The sequence below is a fragment of the Epinephelus lanceolatus genome, chromosome 18 (assembly GCF_041903045.1).
Source record: "Epinephelus lanceolatus isolate andai-2023 chromosome 18, ASM4190304v1, whole genome shotgun sequence".
NCBI classification, from domain to species: Eukaryota; Metazoa; Chordata; class Actinopteri; order Perciformes; family Serranidae; genus Epinephelus; species Epinephelus lanceolatus.
The window spans coordinates 10719589-10742474 of NC_135751.1; the positions used below are offsets into that span (position 1 = coordinate 10719589).

At 40.0% G+C, this 22886-nt stretch overlaps 1 protein-coding gene across 1 annotated transcript in view; it reads left to right on the top strand.

Annotated features, from left to right (window-relative positions):
- slc38a12 (solute carrier family 38 member 12) overlaps positions 1 to 14258 on the top strand; it is an 84845-nt gene extending 70587 nt beyond the window's left edge. Inside the window, exon 10 of the mRNA XM_033644190.2 lies at positions 9265 to 14258. Within this exon, the coding sequence (XP_033500081.1) occupies positions 9265 to 10028 (764 nt within the window). The 3' untranslated portion in view covers positions 10029 to 14258. The remainder of the gene's footprint in view (positions 1 to 9264) is intronic.
- The last annotated feature ends 8628 nt before the right edge of the window (positions 14259 to 22886 follow it).

Sequence of the window (22886 nt, forward strand, 5' to 3'; positions counted from 1 at the left end):
GGCAATGACTCCTTGGAGCATTGAGAGTGTCTGCCAGCCTTGGCTTAACAGCAGCAGCTTTGTTTGCCACCAGTGAGAATATAGCTGTAAGAGTCTCCTCTGGAGGGTTGTTAAGACGAAAGCATTCCTCACAAGGTCGTTGCTTTCCCCATCCAGGTAATATAAATCACAGGCTGCAAGATGGACGGGCACTAGTTATGTGGACGTGATATGTGGCTGTTTGACACCTGGTCAATTTACTCTGTTCCTGTTGTGGCGTGTCAAGTGTACTGGAGAGTATTGGCACGGCCCAGCATGTCAATTTGAAAGTGTGTGTAATCACCATATCCTGACAGATATCTGCAGAGGTAAATGGCTCATCCCATTGGAGGGTCTTTGGAAAGATGGGTGTTGCTGCTGGTTTGTAGTGGGTGACAGAAATTTGTGAGATGAGACTTCATCAGGGAGTCAGTGGCATCTTGTAAAGGGGTTTTTTTCATCTTGTCAATACATAAGAAGACCATAAAGTAAGGCGCAGGCAATAATGTCTGTAAGCAGAGATGACAGGTTTAGATTAAAGGAGAATGTCAGACTGATGTATTTTTCATTCATGTGTGTTACTGGTTTCATTTTGTTATAGGCACTGAATAATGTATTTGAATATGGCTTACATCAATCCAGAGACCATTCTGAATTTACTATGTAAATAAAGCACCAGACTATGTTTCCTTGGCCCTTCAAAGCAGTCAAGGTGATCAAAGCTAATATGCTCTTATTTCATGTCTGCATAGTGCTCCAGCATTGAGATTCATAGCGATAGGTGCAATGAGTGTGATAAAATTGTCACGGGCGGACGTGATTTGCCCACCTTGTGCAGTATGATGCAGCTGAGAGTCGGTGACAAATGAGCACATTATGAAAAGCTTCATTCTAGTGGCTTTGTTCTTGGTGTTCTGCTCCTCTCTACCATCTGATTGACTTTCAATTTCTTTGAAAAATAAGGGGTTAGTTCCTGTGCCTTAAGTAAGATAAATGAGTCCTCTGCCTCTAATTAGCATAAACCCTGGTGAAATGTGGGCAGAATAAAGAAATGTTATGCTTTTAGATTTTGAAATTTCGAGGCATTCTGAACATTATTAAGTTACTAACCTTCCTTTACATTTAACTGGGAGCTTACCAGTATGACCAGCTTACTGTCCTTTCTCTCAGGTTCTCTAGTTGCATCTTAATTTTGGCTGAACTTGCAAGAAGGCGCTTAAGGTAATGTTGTAGTGTCCAACCACCCTGAGGCACTCTTAATTAAAAGCCCCAGCTTGTTTCCTTCCTGTGCAGCCTGCGAGTGTTGGCGTCAGAGAGGAGAAAAGCTCCCTTTCTCCTGTCCTGCACCTTTTCCTCCCTCGTGTACAGACAGGTGGCTGTGCTTTGTGGTTCACACATAGCTTTTTACGGACAGAAAGGTGGGAAGAAGATGGGAGTTTGAAGGAGAAAGAAGACAGGGAGCAAAGGGAGCAGACAGATGGGTTGAAGTGATGGCTCTGTCACATGTTAGAGAAGTTTTAGGTGGAGTGGAGGGAAATGCAGAATTTTTGGCCATTTTATGGCCTCAAAGGACACTATATTATACGATACGATATTATAACGTGTAAGTGTTCTTAGAGTATAGAGTATATTGTAGAGCTGCAAAAATTAGAGTTTTGATAATGGATTTGTCACTTTTAAGAAGAAAATGCCAAATACTCTCTAGTTCAGCCTCTAAAATGTGAGAATTGCTGATTTTCTTTGTCTTTTAACTGGATGTCTTTTGTTTCTTTGTCCAACAAAAAAAGCAAACTACATCATCCTTGGTATAGATTCACTATTATTACTACTCATTAATTTATTATAGACTAATCAATTAATTGATAAAATGATTGGCAGGTCCATTGGTCCGTGTCCTTGAAGGCTGGTCTGTCGCCCAGCCATTTGACCTCTCTGTAAAAGGAGGGTTAATGTCAAGTGGGGAAGATTGTGACTTGCAGAGATTTCCCCCAGAGCCAGAGATTACACTGGCTATAAGCCAAAGATGCATTAAATATTGAACACTTGTGCAACAGGTTTACAGGCTTTGGCCACCGATGTGTGTGAGTGCTTACATTTACTCTGACATAATTGTATAGAAAGTGTGAAACAAGGGTTAGTAATGTAGCTGTGTGCACTCTTCAAACTCAGCTTCCTCTTTCAGTGGCTCCTAGGTCCACTTTTCTAGATTTATGTCCCATTAAAAACACAAAGATAGAAGTTCACAACCTGCATAATTTATTTTTCATTTAGCATCTGCATCCTCTCTTCCCTTTTCCTCTTGGACAAATGTGATTTGGATTCCCTCTCCCTATAGGAACCATTGTTTACATGTGACACGAGGGTAGAGGGTAAAGGGTAGGGTAAAAAAAAAAAAAGGGGTAAAACCCCTAGATATTACGGGTGTAAATCACTAGTTTCATCATGATAGGATATTATAATGATTCCTTGGAAGACAATACAGCATTTGCCGATATCACTAAGTCTGACATGATTCTATTTCAATTCGCTTCAACATAAATAATTGTAAATAATTGTAACTGGTTAAGAGCATTTAAGTTTACTTTAAATTGATTCCACTAACTCACATGAAACATGGCTTAACAATAAGAACATTTAACAAAAGGATAAAATTCAGCTCAATAATAACTGTGAAGGTTCATAGAAAAAATAATTGTTTATTACTAGTCACAGTGATTAGTTTACCCACTTTTACATTACATAAGTTAGTGAGCTAGCAGAAGTTTTCTCTACTCATAGATTAACAAATACAAGTATTATAGTCACTGCTGGTTTAAGTCACTATATTGCTCCAACAGATTTGCACAGTTAAATTTCAGCTGGCATGCACACTTTTCAGCCTAACATTGTTGCAGAGCAGTTAACATGGCCATAGTGAGAGAGGGTGTGAGAGTGTTTCCTGAGTAGCTTATTTCGTAACAGCATGTATGCATATGGTACAAGCTTCACATGTTGACCCTTCTTTTCGCTGAAATCTAAATTATTTCCTCACTTCTTGGCTGCTTGGCATATCTGCCTTGTGTCAGTACTGTTTGACATTGTCATAGATTTGCCATGGGAATTTCAAAGTAAAGGCTTATCTTAAAGATGATGTCATGGATGATGTTTTCACTTTGCTTCAATATCAAGTTGGTGATCATGAATCTGTGAATGGATTATTACCCCCTGCTAAATATCTTCATTCTCCTCTTTTCTTTGGCAACAACAAACATATGAATCTCACACTAAACATCCATTCTGTCCTACCATTTTCTCCATCGTCACCTATACTGTGCTTTAATGCAGCTGAACTTACCACGTTTTTCTTTTTCATTACGTAACAATCTGATCACAGGTCAGAAATTCAACCTGTAAAGCAGATCATTTATTTTATTTTATAATCATGAAGTCCCTTGACAAACATAAATAAGATTGTTAACAGTTATATTGTGTGTTTGGTTATATGGACATATAAAATGAGTAATCACAGAAAAAATAAGAGGACAGAAAGTTAACTTAACTGCCACACAACCCCTAAAAAGTCTGAGAAGGACAGTGTTTTTAGATTCATACATTCTTTGGTGGTTTGCATCATTGACACCTGCTTGTTGTTTTTGGTATTTTCTTGGGTTTCGTCCTAGTTTTTACTTCTTGTATTTCTGCTACTTGTTCCTCTTTGGCTTCTCCTTATTGTAATAATATAAAGGATAGTTGTAGCTGTACTAGCTGTAGCTGTGTTTCTTTCCTAATCCTCCACAGACACTTTCATACTTGTTGTTTTGCAGACACTCAGCTCTGTCCTGAACGCCTTTGTCGACAATCATTTCTCCTTCCCTCTGTACAGTGCGTCCCTGATAATTGGAATGAATTTTATCCTCCTGACATACATTAAAGTGCCACTGCAGGAGCACACAGTAGCTGATTAATAGAGCTTGTTTGAAACTTTAAGTTCCCACCTTGCACACACCTCCCGTCCACCCTGTTCACACACTGCAACCTGTGCTGGAAACAGAAAGAACACTATTCTAGGACATGCTGTACCAGCCCTGTTGAATATTTCCATCAAAGGCAGCAGGGATCTCTCTTTCATTTATGCATCACACCCAGTCTCGCAGAAGCGTATGCTATAGTGTTATCATCTGCATATATGTGACAAATTATAATCCAAGTGGTACCTCCTAAATGTCACCCTGTGTTTAAAGGCCAGCCTGATGATGAAAGTTGAGGAGCTGGCTGCTGGCCATTGCAGGGCTATGACTAACTCCTGGTGTCACGGGCTGATTGAGTGTGCGTGGAGGTGAGAGGGCTTACTGGGCCACATGACTGTCAGCCTGTAACAGGACTGCATGCCACACTCAGAGCTCTCCTTTAGCTTCGCTCCCGCTAGAGAGGCACCTCCAGAAATCAATTGGAGATGCGATGTGAACAGCAGGAGGTGGAGACACATGGGGGGGAGGTGCTTATCTACCGTCACCTGGCTCCAGTGACTTTATGTGTGGCCATGAAATGTTCCCTAGTTGGTTTTCTACGCCTAATGTTTCAGAAACAAATACCTGGAAGGCAGGTCCACACTGAGAGAATGAACTTCATTCACAAATGGTGCATTACCCAAGGTTATTACAGTAAACTAATACTAAACTAAAAACTTAAACTGTGTGAAAAAACATTTTTTGTTTTCAGAGATAAAAATAAAAACTAGACCTAAGAAAAAAACAAAAAAAAGGAAAGATAACTTAAATCATATTGTGTACTTACAAATCTAACTAATATAAACTAAAATATACAGAAAATGTCCTCAGTTTTAGTCTTTGTCAATGTCGTCAAATTTGTCACCACAAAATAATAAGTATGAGTAAGCACTGGTCCGTATTAGGGCTGGGTAATATGACCAAAATCTCATATCACGGTATAGGTCATTTCATATCCCAATAACGATACATATCACGTAGGGCCATAACGGTACATGTATTTGTGTCGAACCGTTCAGTACACGACTTTTGGTTTGGCACGACCCTGTACCGAATTATTGGGCGCAGGATATTATTTTATTTTATTTTGTTTTATTTTAATTCCATTTTTGCGAGCCGAACCATTTAAAATATCTAGTTCCCCGACGGACATAATTGAGTGACGGACCGAGTCCGACCGTAAATCTCCACTTTCACTTTGTGCAGCGCATTCTCGCATTTTGACAACATGGCAAGTGAGCCTGACGAACCTGAAGACCCACCCGCAAACCTTAAGTCCTCCGTTTGGGAACACTTTGGTTTCAGGGTAAAATACGAAGATGGAAATAAACAAGCTGACAAGACAAAAGCAGTGTGCCGACACTGCAAAACAGCGGTCGGGTATGTATTTGGAAACATGTCTAACATGCTAACGCATCTAAAGCGACACCACCCGAGTTTGAACGTTAACCGGCACGACTAGAAAAAGCAATCTGGTGCAAACTACGATATCGTCGTCGTTTAAAAAGAAAGAGCGTTTCCCTGACCATCGCACTAAAGAAATAACCAACGCCATTGGAGTTGAGTAAAATTGTTTAAGCTGCACTTTAGATATAAGCATGTTCTGTTTACTGCACTTTAACAAAGTGGGAAAGCTAAGTAAGTTCCTAGTAAAACTGAATCTGAGCAGGCTTTAAAGCTGACCAGCTGCACTATACTTTTTATTTTAATTGAGTAAAACTGTTAAAGCAGAAATTTATATTTATATTTTTCATTCAAATAATGTGTTTAAAAAAAAAACAGCAGGATTTTATTTTTCACTTTTATATTTCTGTTTTCATTCAAACAGTGTGAAAAAGCAGGATTTTATATATATTTGTTTCATTCAAAAATTGTGTAAAAAAGAGTTAACTGCTGTGGTAGTATGTTTTAATAAGGTTACCAATAAGTAAAAGATATTTAATAGTTGTCTATTTTTTTCAATACTGTACTAAAAAAAAAAAAAAACATGACTTGTGTACCGAGGTACGTACCGAACCGAGATTTTTGTGTACCATTACACCCCTAATATCACGATATATCACATTTTAATCCAATGAATAGAAAGTTGCTCCGCTCAACACTGAGGCTGTACTCCACACCACCTGATTTGGTCTGAATATTGTCGCCATCTCGCTGCTTGTCTGCTCTTTCTCAGCGCTGCGGGGCTGAGCCAGCACAGCAGAGACAGACAGCAGTGGAGTTATATAAACTCGTTATTTTACTGTAAGTACCGTAAAAGCTTCGCGAAATAAAAAGCCAAGAAGAGTAATTTATCAATGTGATCCGTGCAAAAGATGGACAGACTCCAAATGACGGAAAATATTGCCGTAAAAAGTGTAATTTGCGTCACAACGCTATAAACAATAGAGCAAAATATGAAACCATAGACAATTTACTCTTGTCACACGATACATATCTAAAAGTTCTGTATTTGTATTGTAATACAAAAAAAACCCTCAAACTAATACTGAGACTAACAAAAACTAAACAATTTGAATTGAAAACAAAAATTAAAATTGAAATGAAAATAAAAGCTAATATAAAAAATACAAAACTATAATAACTCTGACATTACCTTACCTTTTAAAACTATAGATGTACCTTTTTAATATCATTATTGATACCATAAACAAGATATGGCAAATTAATTTACATAGAACATTTCAAGCATAAAGGCAATCCAAAATCATTTTTAGAGATAGGAACCATTTTATAACAAATTATGATGATAAAGTAGTTTAAATAAAGAATTTAAAAAGATAGAAATGATGGAAGTGCAAGGTGAATAATGATGAAAGCTAATTCTTTTAACCTGGATTCAAATCAAAGTAGTAGTTAGACTCAGGGATTTTTGGTCTTACACCGCAGAGATTTATGAAGAAACAAGCAGCTGTACATTTACTGCATGATTGATGGAAAAGATTGGTAGGTTTCAGTAGAAAATGGATATCGCTTTACATCACAAGACATGAACAAACTGACGTATGTTGAAGGTTGTTTGGGCAGTGGCAGATGATGTATGAAGCAGTGATAATAAGCCAGGTGGAAAATGCTCATTTTTATTCTCTTTAGCCACTCTGTTGTAAGTTATCACAATTACTTTGACGTTGTGTATGTTATAAAACAGTTGCAGTACGTGGGTTTCTAAACTACATTATATACTGTGCAAGGTCAAACAATCTTAACAATGCTACCTTCTCAACATCAATCTATTATAGATGGATAAAATGTAGAGAAATGATCCTCACGGTGTATTTATTTTGTTTACAGTGGTAGAATAATACAGAAGACATTGTGGAGTGAATGGTTTGTGGGAGAGAGGAATAAAGGTGGTTGGATTAGGGAGGGGCTAAATAAAAGGATCATTTCAGGGTTTGGCCCCAAGCTGACCCAAAACTGTCGCAATATCCCATCCCAACAGCCCCTTGTTAAACTGCAGCTAAACTCTGCCTTGTTGGCAGACATGGAGGGTAGAGTTTGGCATTGAACAAGAACATAATAAGGCAGTTCAGGGAAATCAGCCAAACATGAAGGGGAGATGGTTTAAACCAACACGCATGTTACAGTATAGCCTCTCAGTCAAAGTCATTGGCCAGTGGAAAGAAGCTGGCAACTTCTTCTGTTGTCTACACAATCCCCAGGCCAAACACACTATATGGGAATTAAACTGAGGGAGAATGTTCCTGTTTGAGTATCACCTTGTCCAGAGTACAGAACCTGCCCAATATGGATTACAGGTCTAACACTGACCCCTGTTTTTAAATATTGACTAAGACTGAACACACACTCCAGCCCGTTATGGAGCTTCATTGTGTTTGCTGTTGTCCTTGTCTGAATAAATGGAGAACATATGTGACCGGGACAAGCTGGGAAACCGATATGAGTCCTTCATTTATGTAGCCGATGCTATGGAAAATAGAGAACTGACTGTGCCATCAGTTATATTTAAAATGAAAATTATATTAGTACCACTGACTTGCTGGAGGATTCTCTACTCAGTTCAACCAACATATTTGTATGTATTATTATTTTTGTATGATTCTTGTAGCACTCCTTCTATCTTTTTTTTTTTTTTTAGGTGAGATTATGCAATTTTTTAGTCAGACATGCAGGTTAGGTTAACTGACGACTCTAAATTGGCCAGAGGTGTGAATGTGAGCATGAATGGCTGTCTGTCACTATATGTCTAGCGACATTTCCAGGCCCAGGGTGTACCCCGCCTCTCGCACAATGTCAGGTGGAATTGGCTCCAGCCCCTGTACAACTTATCCTGTCTTATCCTGCAACCACCCCTTGAAGCCACAGTGTCCGTTGTTCTGCAAAAGTTAAAGAAGTTACAACTTTTATACAACTTTAAAACAGTTCTACAGAAGGATTCTCATGTAAAAGCTGATGCGTATAGCCAGGAGATGAATTGACCAACCAAGGACACAAACTGGCCTATGGCCTGGTGCCCATGCATCTCTGTCAGCCTGTTGACAGCTCTAAGTCTGTCTGTTCACACCTGGCAATAGAGTATATCTCTAATGATATATATATATATATATATGTGTATATATATATATATATATATATATAATTTCCCTGCTCTACATGCAAATAAACCATTACCATAATTAGGAGCCTACTGCTGCGGGAGTGTGAGCTCCGCACAGGAGACAGTTGGTGACAGTCTGCCCACATGCAGACACAGTTGCAGTGTTTACTATTAGAATTACACAGCTACATGCTACATTACCTAGAGGTTATTGACAGATTAACAGTAGATTTGAGAGTTGTAAGGATTGTTTAACAGATGCTGTTGTGTTAGCTCATGCTAACTAGGCAGCCGTTGAACTGACTTCTTGCCGGTAGACAGAGATGATCCTTCAGTGCTGCCTCTGACTTGTGTAACGGCAGCAACAGAAAGTTTTCTTGTTGATGTCAACTGAGTAGGCTGTCATTCACTGTGGCCCAGAAGACATTAGCATATGCAGTGCTGAAAGAATGTGGCCATATGTGGCCCGGACCACCTCCAGATATGGTCTTGAATGATCAGATCTCAAGACGTATTAAGGGTGCATTGCGTGTATACAGACATGTATTTGTGATCCAGTCACCCAAAACACATTTTAATAGCAGGTATGATAAGGCTTGATGTTGTACCACCACCTCATCATAATTTGTGTAGTAGGATTGTTGTCATCTTTACTGTCACTTATTGTTCTTAATTTCATCCCTCTCTGTTGTCTTTTCACAGCGTTCACCATGATGATCATCTTGGCTCTTATCCGCATCAGCAAAGGTACCGGCGAGGGCCACCCACCAGCCGCTTCCTTGTCTGGAGTGCCCAACCTGTTTGGGGTGTGCGTCTACTCCTTTATGTGTCAGCACTCCCTGCCCTCCCTGGTGACGCCCATCTCTGACAAGAAACGAGTTGGCACCCTGGTATTGCTGGACTACGTCCTGATCCTGGGCTTCTACGTTCTTCTCTCATTCACTGCCATTTTCTGCTTTGACAGCTCACTGCTACATGACATGTACACCCTGAACTTCACTGATAACTGCAATGTGTTAGATATTCCAGTCCTGCGCTACTTCCTGGGCCTCTTTCCAGTTTTCACCATCAGCACCAACTTCCCCATCATTGCCGTCACACTCCGCAACAACTGGAAGACCCTGTTTCACCGAGACGGAGGCACCTACCCATGGGTGGTGGACCGTATTGTGTTTCCCCTCATCACTCTGGTGCCCCCAATCGTTGTGGCCTTCTGCACCCACAACTTGGAGTCCCTGGTGGGTATTACAGGAGCCTATGCAGGCACAGGGATCCAGTATATTGTCCCAGCCTTCCTTGTGTACTACGGTCGACGCCATCTGGAGCCAGTGGTGGGGAGGGATGCCATCAACAAGCACCGGTCTCCCTTCCGACACGCCTTTTGGGTGTGGTTTGTTTTGTTGTGGGCTGCTTCCTGCCTTATGTTTGTCACAGCCAACATCATCCTAACTGACACCAAGAAATGAAGAACTCACTGTTCCAAGAACTTTCTAGAAAAATGTAAACATGTTTGGCCAGTCTCTTTGTTCTTGTACACGAGGCCTTACTTGCTGCTGGTTGGACAGTGTGCCTTTTTATGGGACTTTGGTTGCATATGTTAAATGTAATTAAGAGTAATTTATCAAATTTGTTTAAAAAGGGACCAAATGTCAAGTGTTTTTGTTCCATCAACAAAGCTGGAACAGTGCATGGTAACAATGAAGGGAAATTTAAAAGGGTCATTTATTAAAAGGATGTTTTGTCATCAAACACCAGATAGTCTGAGGTTTTCACAAGGATTTGCACAAATACAGCTTTTTAAAATATATCTTAAGAGTTCAGTGGGCCTCAAACAACTTCATACAAAGAGTCATATGGACATGTACAATGTGCGTAACGTTGGCTTGCTTGTCAGATTTATAGTTTTGAAAACACTGTCAGGCATAACCCTCATTTCCAACGCTGGAAAGGTTGGGGGTCTGGGTGTCGGACGCTGTTCAAACAGTTTGTTTGAAGCAGACTGACGCCTTTGATGTTCTGTTGTTCATCTGCTTAATTAATTTAGTATACACCATTCAAATTCCAAACTAAAAAAAAGGTAGGGTGTTAAGATGCGGAAGGATCCTCTGGACCTTCAGGGCAGAAAGTTCCAATAAAGATATATTAAAGCAATTGAAAGAGCAGAGCAGTGACAAGAAGAAGAGCCTGTCACACTCAGGCTAGTGTTCTGTTGCTAAACTGCTTGGCGTCTACACAGCTTGATAATGAGATTGGAACAGAAACCAACAGAAGAAGACAAACGAAGGAATCAGGGACGATCATTCTTTCGTGGCTGACATGTATCCATTCCTCAGTGGTGGCTGCCTCCGATCTCCTCGTCCCCTTGTGAACAATGAAACTCCGTCAGTGACAGATCCGCTGACAGATAGGCTTCCAGGAAGAACTCCATCTCTGTTTATCACGGTGCACTCGCGCCTGTAGTTCACACGCAGGGCATGTCTCCCGTCTTTTACTGCTCAGCACCCATTCATGACTCTGTCAGCCTTGTGCTGTATCTATCACACAGCCCAACACCTGACAGGATAATAGTGATCTACAGTGCTTCAGCTGCGGCTATGGGCAAGACATCATTGACCAAAAGTGAAGGGTGGTCAGCCAAATGTGACTACGGAGCTTCATACACTAACCACTGTACTGTAGTGTAGTAACGCTGATTTCGCTGACACCTGGCAGCTCCCTCTCTGAGTTGTGCCTTTGTTAATTGACTTCATTATTGCCCTTTATCGTCTGCCTTCTCAGTGAAATACTTGTGAAATGTCAATTTATGCTACGGTCACAGAAAATACTAATTTCTCATCGGCAGGTAACTTAAACACAGTTCAAGTCAACAGTTGAATCAAATGCTGTGTCTAGTATTCCTTTTCATTTTCTTACCTGTTTTTTCAAAATATATTTTTATTTGAGTCTTCAACTATAATTGTAAAATGTATGCTTTGTTTCGTGCCACCAAAAATACCCACCAGGGATAGAAAACAAATGTAGATCCCAAATAATTTTTGCAAAAGAAAAAAAAAACTCCAGTCAACTCATGCTAGTTAAACAGACTTAATAAGAGTTAAACGTTCTGAAACCAAACTTGTTTGTATGAATATGGATTTAAATTGATGAATGTGGATAGTATGAGTGCAATAACACGGTCAGGTGGTTGGAAAAAGAAAATAATTGACACAGTGGAAGAAACACCACTTTGTAAAGCATTTTTATTTCCACTTTGTCCATAATATCCTTTTATCTATATAGTTTCTCCTCAAAGTCTTTTCGTTGTCTTAAAGGGACAGTTACGGCCTTTTTCATCTTAACTGTAGTGCTATCTATCAATCTAGATTGTTTTGGTGTGAGTAGAAATGTCTGTCTTCTCTGTAATATATAACCAAGATGTTACTCTCCTTGTAGTGTTAAAGTGCCCCAAAAAATTCCAAAAATTCAACAGCAATGTCTCTTTCTAGAAATCATAACCCGGTTATTTAAGATAATCCATAGACCGTATTGTGAGCAGTTTCACGTAGGAACTATTTTCTTTCTACCAAACTACACCCGCCAACCAAATCACCTTCTGCATGGTGATTTGGTTGGTTTGGTCTGTGGATTATCTTAAGTAACCGGGTCATGATTTCTAGAAAGAGACATTGCTGTTGTTTTTCAAATGTTTGTTTGTTTGTTTTTGGCACTTGGAGCACCACAAGCCGAGTGCCATTTAGGTCCATTATATTGGAGAGAAGACAGACATCTCTACAGCTGATACCTGCAACACACACCAACACACTCTAAAATGATCTAAATTGATAAAACAGCACTACAGGTAAGAGTGAAAATAAGTATTTTTTAATTATTAGGTGAACTGTCCCTTTAAAGGTTGTGACACAGCATTTCTGAGCCTATTTGATTGTTGACAGTTGACATAACCTGTCCAGCACAAACAACCGTTTTTGTATGTGTATCCTCTGAAAGCATCAGATCATAAACCAAAAATTATACATCAAGATGCAAACACATTTTCTGGTTGAGGTTACTTTAAGTTATCAAACTTACAATCAAAGAGTACATATTTTAAAAGTTCTCAAAAGCAAGTGGACTCATAAGAGACACATTTAGAAAGAATGGTCACAATTGAAGCAGCTGAGGCTGAGTTATCTACCCTCAAGCTCCAAAACACTGGATACTACATATTCCACGATGCAATCATCTTTTCCTCAGGTCAAATATAGTCAATAATTATTACGACCGTCACCAGGCTCCGCTTTGAAAGCACATCCCATGTCCCTTATATAGCTAAATTGATGCTGTTACCACAAAGAAAATTATCAGTAAAGGGGACACGCAGTCATCAACACTGCAACACCACTGGTTTCACACATTTGTATTTCAGTGACACTACAGTTGTGCTCCATTAAAATGCAAACCCAGTATTGGGGTGTACAGTAGTTCAGTGAGTTGTGGGGCAGTTAGAGAGGCTGTGCGGCTTTTTCATCAACTGCTGTAATGCAGTTTAAATTGAAAGCTAATGTGCTGTGACTTGTGTGTTGTTAAGACACCGTAAACTGTAAAATTCCTACACAGGCATCGTAGCATTGTTGTAGCACTGTTGAAGGTTACAGAGGTGCTGCTGTGGGTTTATTGTCACCAGGCCACCTTTGTCTTCACCAAACCGCAGCCAGAATTTGCATCTGAGTGTTCAGCTGGACCAAATATGGACACGACAGGTTCTCACAGCTTTGAGATCATCCTAAAACTTAAGTTATTGCAAAACACTGCAGAGCTTCTGTCTGTCTGTACCTGTCAGCTTTTATCTAATCAGGATGGAATCTATAAAAGTCCCTGCACGCAGAGATCCTGAAAACGTCATTATATGTTATATATGTTTGCCTTCCCACTTTTGTGCCCTTCATTGCTTTGATGTGCAGCTCCTCTTTTGAGCGTCAAGCGCCATCGAAGAAGATGAAGAGTTTGATGCTTGCCACATCACCTCGGTCGTAATTAAAACACATTTATGGGAGCATTAACTAGCGTCCTGACTTTATCTTTCTGTCTTGTACATGTTCCTCTGTCCAGCACCTGATATTTATCGTCTGGATGTGCGTGCTTTTGTAAACCTTTTCCCTCTCCTTACCTGAAGTGGAACATTTGAATGAAGAGTACAAAAACACTTTAACCTTGGTTAGATATTTATAAATCAGTCTGGAGACAAAGATGTGACTGTATGAGTGTGTTTGTGTGTCTGTGTGAGTGAATGACTAGGTGTAAAATGTGGTTCTCATGACTTGATGGGAGTTGTGAAATGTGCCTTTTTATATGGGCTTTATTTTCTTGCCCTAAACTTTCTGACTCTGCTGTTTTTTTCCTCAGCTTGCCAGACAAACATCTGCATGTAAGCCATTTTGTCTGACTGACAATCAGTGTTTCAGTGTCTAATCCTTGGTTTTCTTTTCTTGTCTCGTCTTTAATTTCTGTTCTTCTGTTGTTTTTGTTGGTCGCCCCTAGGTTTACTGCATTTCTGAGAATTTGATTTTCCTATTTTTCCTTCATGTTCCTGGTATTTGTTTACAATAATTTGGCGAGCCTGTGATTCTATCATTTGTATGGATGTTTACCGCTTTAATGGATGCTCTGTTTGATTTTTACAATTGACAAAGAAAATAAAGGCTTTATGTTCATCTCAACTTCATGAACCTCAATTACTTAAAAGGAAAGTGGGTTTTCTTACAAACAGGGTCTTCTTTTGTAGTTTTGCCCTCATGACTCTTTTATAACACTTTCTCAGTGGCGTTGGTGTCAAGAATTTGGCCACAGGGACTCTAAAACATTTCAAACAAGTCGAGTTATCTGCTGTCAGAATTACTTATGTCACTGTGAAAACTTTTTTTATGAGCACATTTATGAACTCAGTACTTCCTTTATAATATGAAATTGCATTGCATAGCCAATATATGGCCAGATGTCTGTGTTCCTGGTTAGGCACCTTACTGTGGCTTCAGTGAAGGGAACATAATGACATTTTAGACAATAGTGTTCTTCCAACTTTGTTTAAACAGTCTGTGTTTGTCCCTTTCCTGGCTCAACATGACAATGCCCCCACGCTCAAAACAGCTCCATAAAGAAATCATCTTCCCAGTTTGGTGTGGAGAAACAAATGCTCTTGCAGACAGGTTTCAACATCCTCATCAAGCCTGAAACCAGAAGAGTGGAGGCTATTACAGCAGATTAATGTATGTGTTATCAGAATGACATGTTGAACGTTCACATAGATGGGTGTAATGTTCAGATGTTCACAGTAGGTTTAGTCTGCAGGGATGATCACTTAAAATACTCTTTGTGTATAGTGATACAGTATATGTCTCCTTCTAGAACCCAGTGACAAAGAGATTGCAATCTGTTTAAACTACATTTTGCATCAGCAATGCAACTAACCGTTATTACAGTATGGTGAAGGTAAAAACGTTCTTAAAAAAAGAGACAGCTCATGGTTTGTTGTATTAATACCTCCATGAAGAAGGTTATGCTTTGGCTTTGGTTTGTTTGTTTGATTGATTTACTGTATGTAAAAACCACTGGCTCCATTCTCATGAAACTTGGTGGAAGGGTGTAAGATGGGCCGTGGAAGAACCCATGAAATTTTGGATAGGATCCGAATCACAGGACGGATACACAAATTATTTTTCCCTTTTGGTAACACTAGGGGAAAGGGTCTTGGAAGTTGAGGTCTTCATGTATCCAAAACAGTGGACCTGAACCCTAATGGACTTGGGAAATTTATTTTGATCTAATAACTTTTAAAAATACACCCAAACCTATTCTTGCCTGAGAACCAGGTAAAACTGCTACAAAAAATGTCGTTTTACTGCTAAAACATTGACATAGGATGCAACACAATATTCTTACCCATCTTATCGTATACAATGTTAAATAATGTTTTAGATTATTTAGATTCTTATTTTATTTTCTTTTATTCTGTCGCCACTTATGTTGTTATAATTTGAGCTGCTGTAACGCCATAATTTCAACACATTTAACAGCACCTACTTTCTTGTCATCTTTGTCCACAATTTGCACGATGGAGGCTCAGTCAGAGGAGATGCTGCTAGGTTTGACCTCTTATACTCATTTTCTTTTAACTTCTTTTTCACCTTAGTAAAAAAGGTATCCATCTTTCCTCCGCTCCACCTCCAACTTGCTCAACGTTTTTTTCACCTTAATTTCGCTCTCATAATGTGATCCTAAATTAGCCCATTAATCACACAAGTTACAAGCACAGTATTCATGTGTTTCTTTGGTGATGAGCGGGGATCAGTTATTCTCTGATACATTCAGGTATTAGATTAGATCAGGGACCCGCGATAGCCTAATAAAATGGGACCTTACCTAGACCTAATTGACCAAACCCAGGACAGGACTCGGATACTAAGGTCAGGGCAGATCTGTGAAGACGACTGCTTGGCGGAGGTCTGCACCCTCTGAGGGCCCTTCTTGTTAATACATAATATTGATTTGTTTTTTCCTGTATTGAAACCCACATAGTGGCAGATGTACATGTGATCTGTCTGTCAATTTTTATGCCTCTGCGCTGGCGATGGCCAAGGCAGGAGGTATGTTTTTAGGTTTTGTGCGTGTGTCTCATTCTCATGAACGCAATATCTCAAGAAAGCCTTGAGCCTTTTTTTAAAATGTGGCACAAACTTTCACTCAGACTCAACGATGAACTGATTAGATTTTATTGGTCAAAGGTCACTGTGACCTCACAAAACATGTTTTTGGCCATAACTCAAGAGTCCACACACTAATTACTGTATGGCAAGATTTCACAGACCTGTCTGATAGGGTAAAATGATGAAGTTATGACCTTTTATATGCAAAAGGTCAACTTCACTGTTTCATCATATCTCAGGAACAGACAAGGAGACATTTGGTCAGATACTTAATTGGTGACAACAATCTTGGGTGCCCACCCTCAAACTGTGCTGCTTGTATAGATCTTCTGTGCTGATGGGGGAAAGATGTGTGAGATGCATTCATGTTTTCACAGACATGAATGTAAAGTGTAACTGCAATTTGACCTCTGTGTGGAGGTATACAACAGTGAGTTTTCTCATCAGAAATTTATATGATTCAAACCTGTTCACTGGTCCCTTTGCCTGTGCTTTCACTTTTTTTTGTATTTCATTACAATTTGTTTACTAGTCTCTGTGATATCCTGCAAATATACGGACAAACAAACACACTAACTGGACTGAAGGAGGAACTGAAGGAAGAAGTGTATTAAGTGACTGAGATGATTAAAAATCTGTCAGAGTTTTGGACTGCTAAATAAAAGTGTAACCCACAGACTGGAGAGTAAACACTAAAAATATGTTCCTTTATGAGTAAATGCTCCTAAATGTGGCAAAGAGTCCTTGTTGAGCATCATAGTTCTGTAAATACAGCAGAAAAAGAGAGAGTTTAAATGTTGTGATAAAACAGTCTTTCACCTTAAATGACAGATCACAGTCTGGCCTGTTTCCAAACTACTTGTTTAGAGAAACAAATCCACTTCTTCCCTGGTGCCGGTACAAATGTGAGCCTCACTGCTGGGAATTGAATGCATGAATCAGAGCAGCTTTGCTGTTACTTTAGCCATATCACATTCTTGTATTCAGTCATACTCCTACACAATTTCACAGACTCACAGTTGGCAGTATTTGTATCTGCTCTCTAGGTAATTGGCATCTTTTTTTTTTTATATACACCTCCGTTCACCTCAATCTTCCCTGAAGCACCTCGGTAGTTTTTTTTTATTGACATACGAGATTCCTGTTTTTATTATCAAACCAAACCTCCCCCTCTGAATTTCAATCTCAGCACGGCTGCTCCACTGTAATTTAATTTACCCTCTGCCCTTCTATGTATGTGGGGTGTGTCTGCATGTTTAGGGGCAGAGCTATAATTGGAAATGCAAACTTGGCCGGGCTTAATTAATTCACAGTGTGTTTAATTGCTGCATGGTTTATACAGTGCAGAGAGACAGAGCAGGTACTGGCTGCTGCTTGTTTGCACATATTTGATCTCTTGAGGTGACATTTGGATTTTTTTAGACTCCTCCCTTCATCAGCATCCATGAAAACTTAAAAACATGCAGTCAGGCATCATGCACTCTCTTCTTCACGGAGACAGCAGCCAGATGAGATAACCTGCAGAAGTAAAGTCTGTAGTTTGTGGTGTGTTGTCTCTGTGTTGAGTTGCGAAATTTACCTAACACCTCTAGGTATTTGATGCATTTTACATTTTCTTTAGAGATATTTCCTGTGAATTATCCTGCATATTTCCTGCTGTACATAATGCCTAATATAACGTACATATAAAATAAGAGGAAACATGGTTTACTATGCTCATGTTCTGCAGTTACTTTGAATGAATGTTGTAATTCAGTGCCGTGCTCAAAATCTGTGATGTGGTGCTACAGAAAATAACAAGCCAATTAGAGCCTTCTGTGGTCTCACTATTGGTACAGTCAGACTGGATTTTGCTTTCCATTCATTTCTATGTGAGACAGTGCAAGACACGTTTGCTTCTGAATCATAAATTGAAACTCTTTCACTATGGGCAGAGTTCGGTCAGACTGGGGCCTAGTCCACACGTACAAGGGCATTTTTGAAAATGGGGTTTTTCCTCCTTTGTTCTCAAAACCCCATCCACACAAGCAAATGCAATGAAACGTAAAAACACAAATGAAGCGCTGTCAAGAGCTGCCAAACTCACAGGCAGTGATATAACCCCAACATCAACCCTAATATCATGCAAAAAAAAAAAAAAAAAAGAGAGCCTGGAAAAAAGCTATTACTGGAAGGCTACCTGGAGCTGTGACCGTACGAATTCTGATACCTCTGTTTCTCAACAAAGTAGACGAGTAACTGTACATTTATGTGTAAACATGTAAAAAGACCTTTTAGTAAGGTTAGAACCAGCACTATTTTGGTCATGTCTGCCATTACACAAAATGTTGCCTCATCTGTTATGCCTCACAAGGAGGATACACTCTGACGTTAGAAGCCAAAAACACTGTTTTCCCTGTCCACACATTAACACACAGAAAACAGAGTTTCCTGAAAATCTACACATTGGAAGGACTGTATAAAATACTGTGGATTTCCATTTTTGAAGCCTTGAGTTTGGCAGTTTGGCTGTTGTCATCTGGTGTCTTTGGAGCCAGTAGTGCCCATTTTATTGTGATGCCTCTCAGACAGCCTTTCACTCAAACAGCCCAATCCATTCTCATCCCAATTCGTCAGATATCGCAGCTTTGTCAGCGGACCTTAACGTCAAAACATGACATGCTAGGTAGCCTCCTGTGCCTGTTTTGGATGTTCATGGACGTTTAGGTGTGCATTGTGCCTTTTCAAAATATATTTCCATTTTCACAGAAAATGTACAGTTTCTGCTCATAAAATGTATACAGTCTTAAAATAAAATAAACATACTACGCATGTAATATTCTTCATTTCAAGTTCAGGCAACAAAAGCGTGTGGTAAGGTTTAGATTTTAAAAAAAACAAAAAAAAAAACATCACAGTGTGGCAAATGGGAAACGTAAAGAGGCCTCCCGGGTGAAAGTCTGTATTTTTTTGGCCCATTCACCTCCCCTCCCACCCATGCTATAATGACTGTCTTGTTCTTTACACTACGGTAGTTGCCAGCGGCGTCACAAAAAGCCACTGCCCAGTGCGTACCATACTGCTGCCAAAGGTGCCTCTGTAAGTTAGCATCTGATGCCAAAATCACTGACAAAGCGGCAGCATTTGACAAGTTGGGAGTGAGAACAAGCTAGCCCCCCTTAATAAGATGCAAACAGGTGAGTTCAAAAATTCACCATATAGTTGCCATGAATGTTGAAATTACCTATAGAGACCACTGTCAACATGTAAACATGTTTATGGGCGTAGTCAGACATGAGCAAATGTAGGCAAGTGACTATCTCGCGGTAGGTGGTTGTCATGGTAAATGTGGGTGATGTGATGGATTTGGTAATCTAGCTTGCTAGCAAATGTTAGCTAACTTGCTATTAAATACTGTGAATCTAATGTTACTGGTACATTTTCCATGTTCTTACGTTTCATGTCTGTCACTGCCAGCCGGGCAGCACCTCTCATGTGGGGTAGTTTGTATTTTTCATGGCCAATATTACATAAAATCAATAGGTTAACACGGCAACACTCACTGTCTCCTCCACACATACCTCCTTGCTATTGGTTGAGGCTGCGACTTAGCCACTCAAAGTTCACCAAAGTGGAACTCCACTTGTGAAAATGTAAATTTGTGAAGAAGCGAATGTTTTATTTGCCCCTCTGCTCGCACTGCAGAAATATGAACAGGAGGCAAATATTTGCTAATGTAAATTACGCTCACGTGTAACTGTATCTTATTTCTGCTGTAAAGTTGGGCATTTTATAACGGGGGTCTATGGGGATTGGCTTGCTCCCTAAGCCTGCCTCAAGTGGCCTTGAGAAGAACTGCAGTTTTTGGCACTTTCGCATTGGCTTCATTTTTCAGCTTTGGAGATGCATGCTTGGTGTATACCAAAATCCAAAACATAGCAAAAACTTCATGTTAAAATATACTCATGTATGTGTGGGCTAGGCCTGATCTCTCCAAAGTCTGGCCAGGTCCATATCAGAGTTTTTTCCACTACTTTTATTAATGAGAAAATACCCACTAAACTCATGACATTTCCATCAGCCTGTGGGGAGTTATAGGTTTGATAGACGTCAGTGATGAACAAACCAAAATTTTCCAAATCAAATGATCAAATCAACGTCCAGTATAGTGTGAGGTGGTTCATGGTACCCAGCTGGTATGAAAAAACTAACATAGCTAGTCTCACCTTTCAGTCTTGCTTTGTACATATGATTCTTGCTTTCTCAGCACTTATTACCATATAACACCATCGTGAATCTATAGACTGTTGTCTCGCTGCCAGTTTGCTTTCAACAGCCCCACTGACAAACAGAGAGTTTTATTCTGGCCATCGTCCCTTTACTGAAACTCTGTAGAGCCGCTTGGATGGTCAGAGAACTACTCCCAAGTTTGTCCTTGAGATGAGACAGTAACACACACACTGTACCATCTGCAGTGGAATCCATTCTGGTTCACAGCTTTATTACTAGATTTATTTACTCTGGCTGGTTCAGGTGCTACAGTGAGACCTGCTCACCCCCGCAGGTGAAGCCCGGTGGTGGAGGCGATTATGACTCTATCAACTGGCCTTATTAAGTGTCAGCAGCAGCACACAGGACACTGTGGCCGCTGCAGCCCCGAGTCACAGACGGAGCGGAGGGGAAACCGGGCACAGCGTCCCATTTCAGGCCGCTTGCCGCTCATTAGCAGGTCGCGTGTTTCCTCAGTCTGCTGTCGTGCTGTGCTGCCATCATGGCTGAAAGGTTGTGTTCACCTTGCCTCACTAATGGGAGTCATTTCAGGCGGTGGCAGTAAACACAGTGGCTACAAGATAAGACATGAATGCATTAAAGCAATGCCAGCAGCTTGTTTGCTGAATGTTGGCAGTATTAGTGAGTACCCGAAAGAAAGGGCAGGATCGAAAAGGAGGCATTAAAAGTAGCAATCTTCCTCATCTGCCAACTCCCTTTGTTACTTTCCAACATCATTCACATTTAATATTTCCCCTGCCTGAGGTTTTTAGCACATTTGGAACTCATTACCAGCCAGGTGTGGTCTCATCTTGTAATGACAGATGGCTTTCTTTTAATTCCAGACAGATGCTTCCCTATTTTTAATGACCTCTTTTTTTTCCTCCCTCCTGCCTCACTGCTGTGAGGTTCATTAGCACAAACAGGGCTTAGTAGAAGTCTTGGGGAGAGATTAGGGTCACAGTATTTTAGGGATGGTGGCCAAGCCCTGACTGAGCTGCTCTGACAGCCTTATCATCATGCAGGACAGAGGTAGTTGCCTGGTCCTGTTGATAGGAGACAAACTCAGAGACCATGTCAACAGCTGCCTCAGCAACTAGCCAACTTCCAAAATAATACTTTACTCGTCTGCCCTCGTTGGCTTTTTTGTTTGGCTAATTCAGCATGTTGAATTCAGCAACAGCGGAGCCTGTCAGTGAATGTAATCGCTGCGATTGGCAATTCAGCTCAGTGCTCATGAAAAAAGAATTGTAGGAAAGTGAGGAAAGTAAACAAACAGCTAATGTCAAGATTGAGTGAGACCAAAACAAACTACACAATAAAGTAAGATTATTTTTGTTTAGTCATTGAGCTCTTTAGCAGAAAAGCTTTGTGATGGTTTGTGTTACTGTTCACTGGCACTATATGCTCCGCTCCTTCAACATAGATTCTGTTGTTAATGCGCTAACTGGCTAACCAGCGTCAAGACAGTCTTTTGGTTTCCTTTTTAAAATGACGAATACAGTTTTCCTCACCACTCATCCACTCACTCACATCACTGCTCTCCACATCTCATCTCTTTCCTCACTTTAATTAACACAATCATGATTTGGTAAAGTGAGTGTTAATTTGTGAGTTGTCTTTTTTTTTGATGATGATGATGATGATGATAATGATTTAGTTTATTATTTGAGTTGCTGTTGTCTGACAAAACATTTTTAAGAAGTCACCTTGGGTTGTGGGAAATTGTGATGACAATTTTCAGACATGTTACATCCTAAGCAAATAACATATTAATTGAAAATGCAATGAAAATGACCAGTGGGAATAAGAGAAGAGCCATGTTTGAAGTTGTGTTACTGAAAAAAATGCTTTGATTTAATCTCGTGTTTCTATGTATGCAACTACACACTGCTGTTAAAAAGATTGTAATCTTCTGCCACAAAGCTTGATGGGGGCCAGTGAAAACTACTTTATATTTCTGAATGGTCTTTGGTGCTTTTAGGTTGCAGGAAGGCCTTTTTTACAAATAGATGTTATTTAGTAGGGAGCGTTCGGTTTGTACATAAACACTGTACAATGGTTCAACCAGACTGACAGCTGAAAGAGACAACGATCCCTCTGAGCAACAGTTATCAACAGAAAACCATTCATCATTCGATTTTTATGTCAGAACATCAACAAACACCACTGACCACTCGGTGAATTTCATTGCTTTGAAAACGAACGTTTAGGGTGGTTTTTAGGACAGGTTCACACATGGCCATAGGCAGCAGTGTTAAGCCAGGTAGGGGAAAGTCAAATTCTCCGAAAATGAGCAATCGTCACTGTTTTGGTCTTAGCCACTCTATTTCATCATAGACAACCCAGAAATGGGGCTCAAAGTGCAAAATACCAGACTTCTCCTTTAAAAGTCTC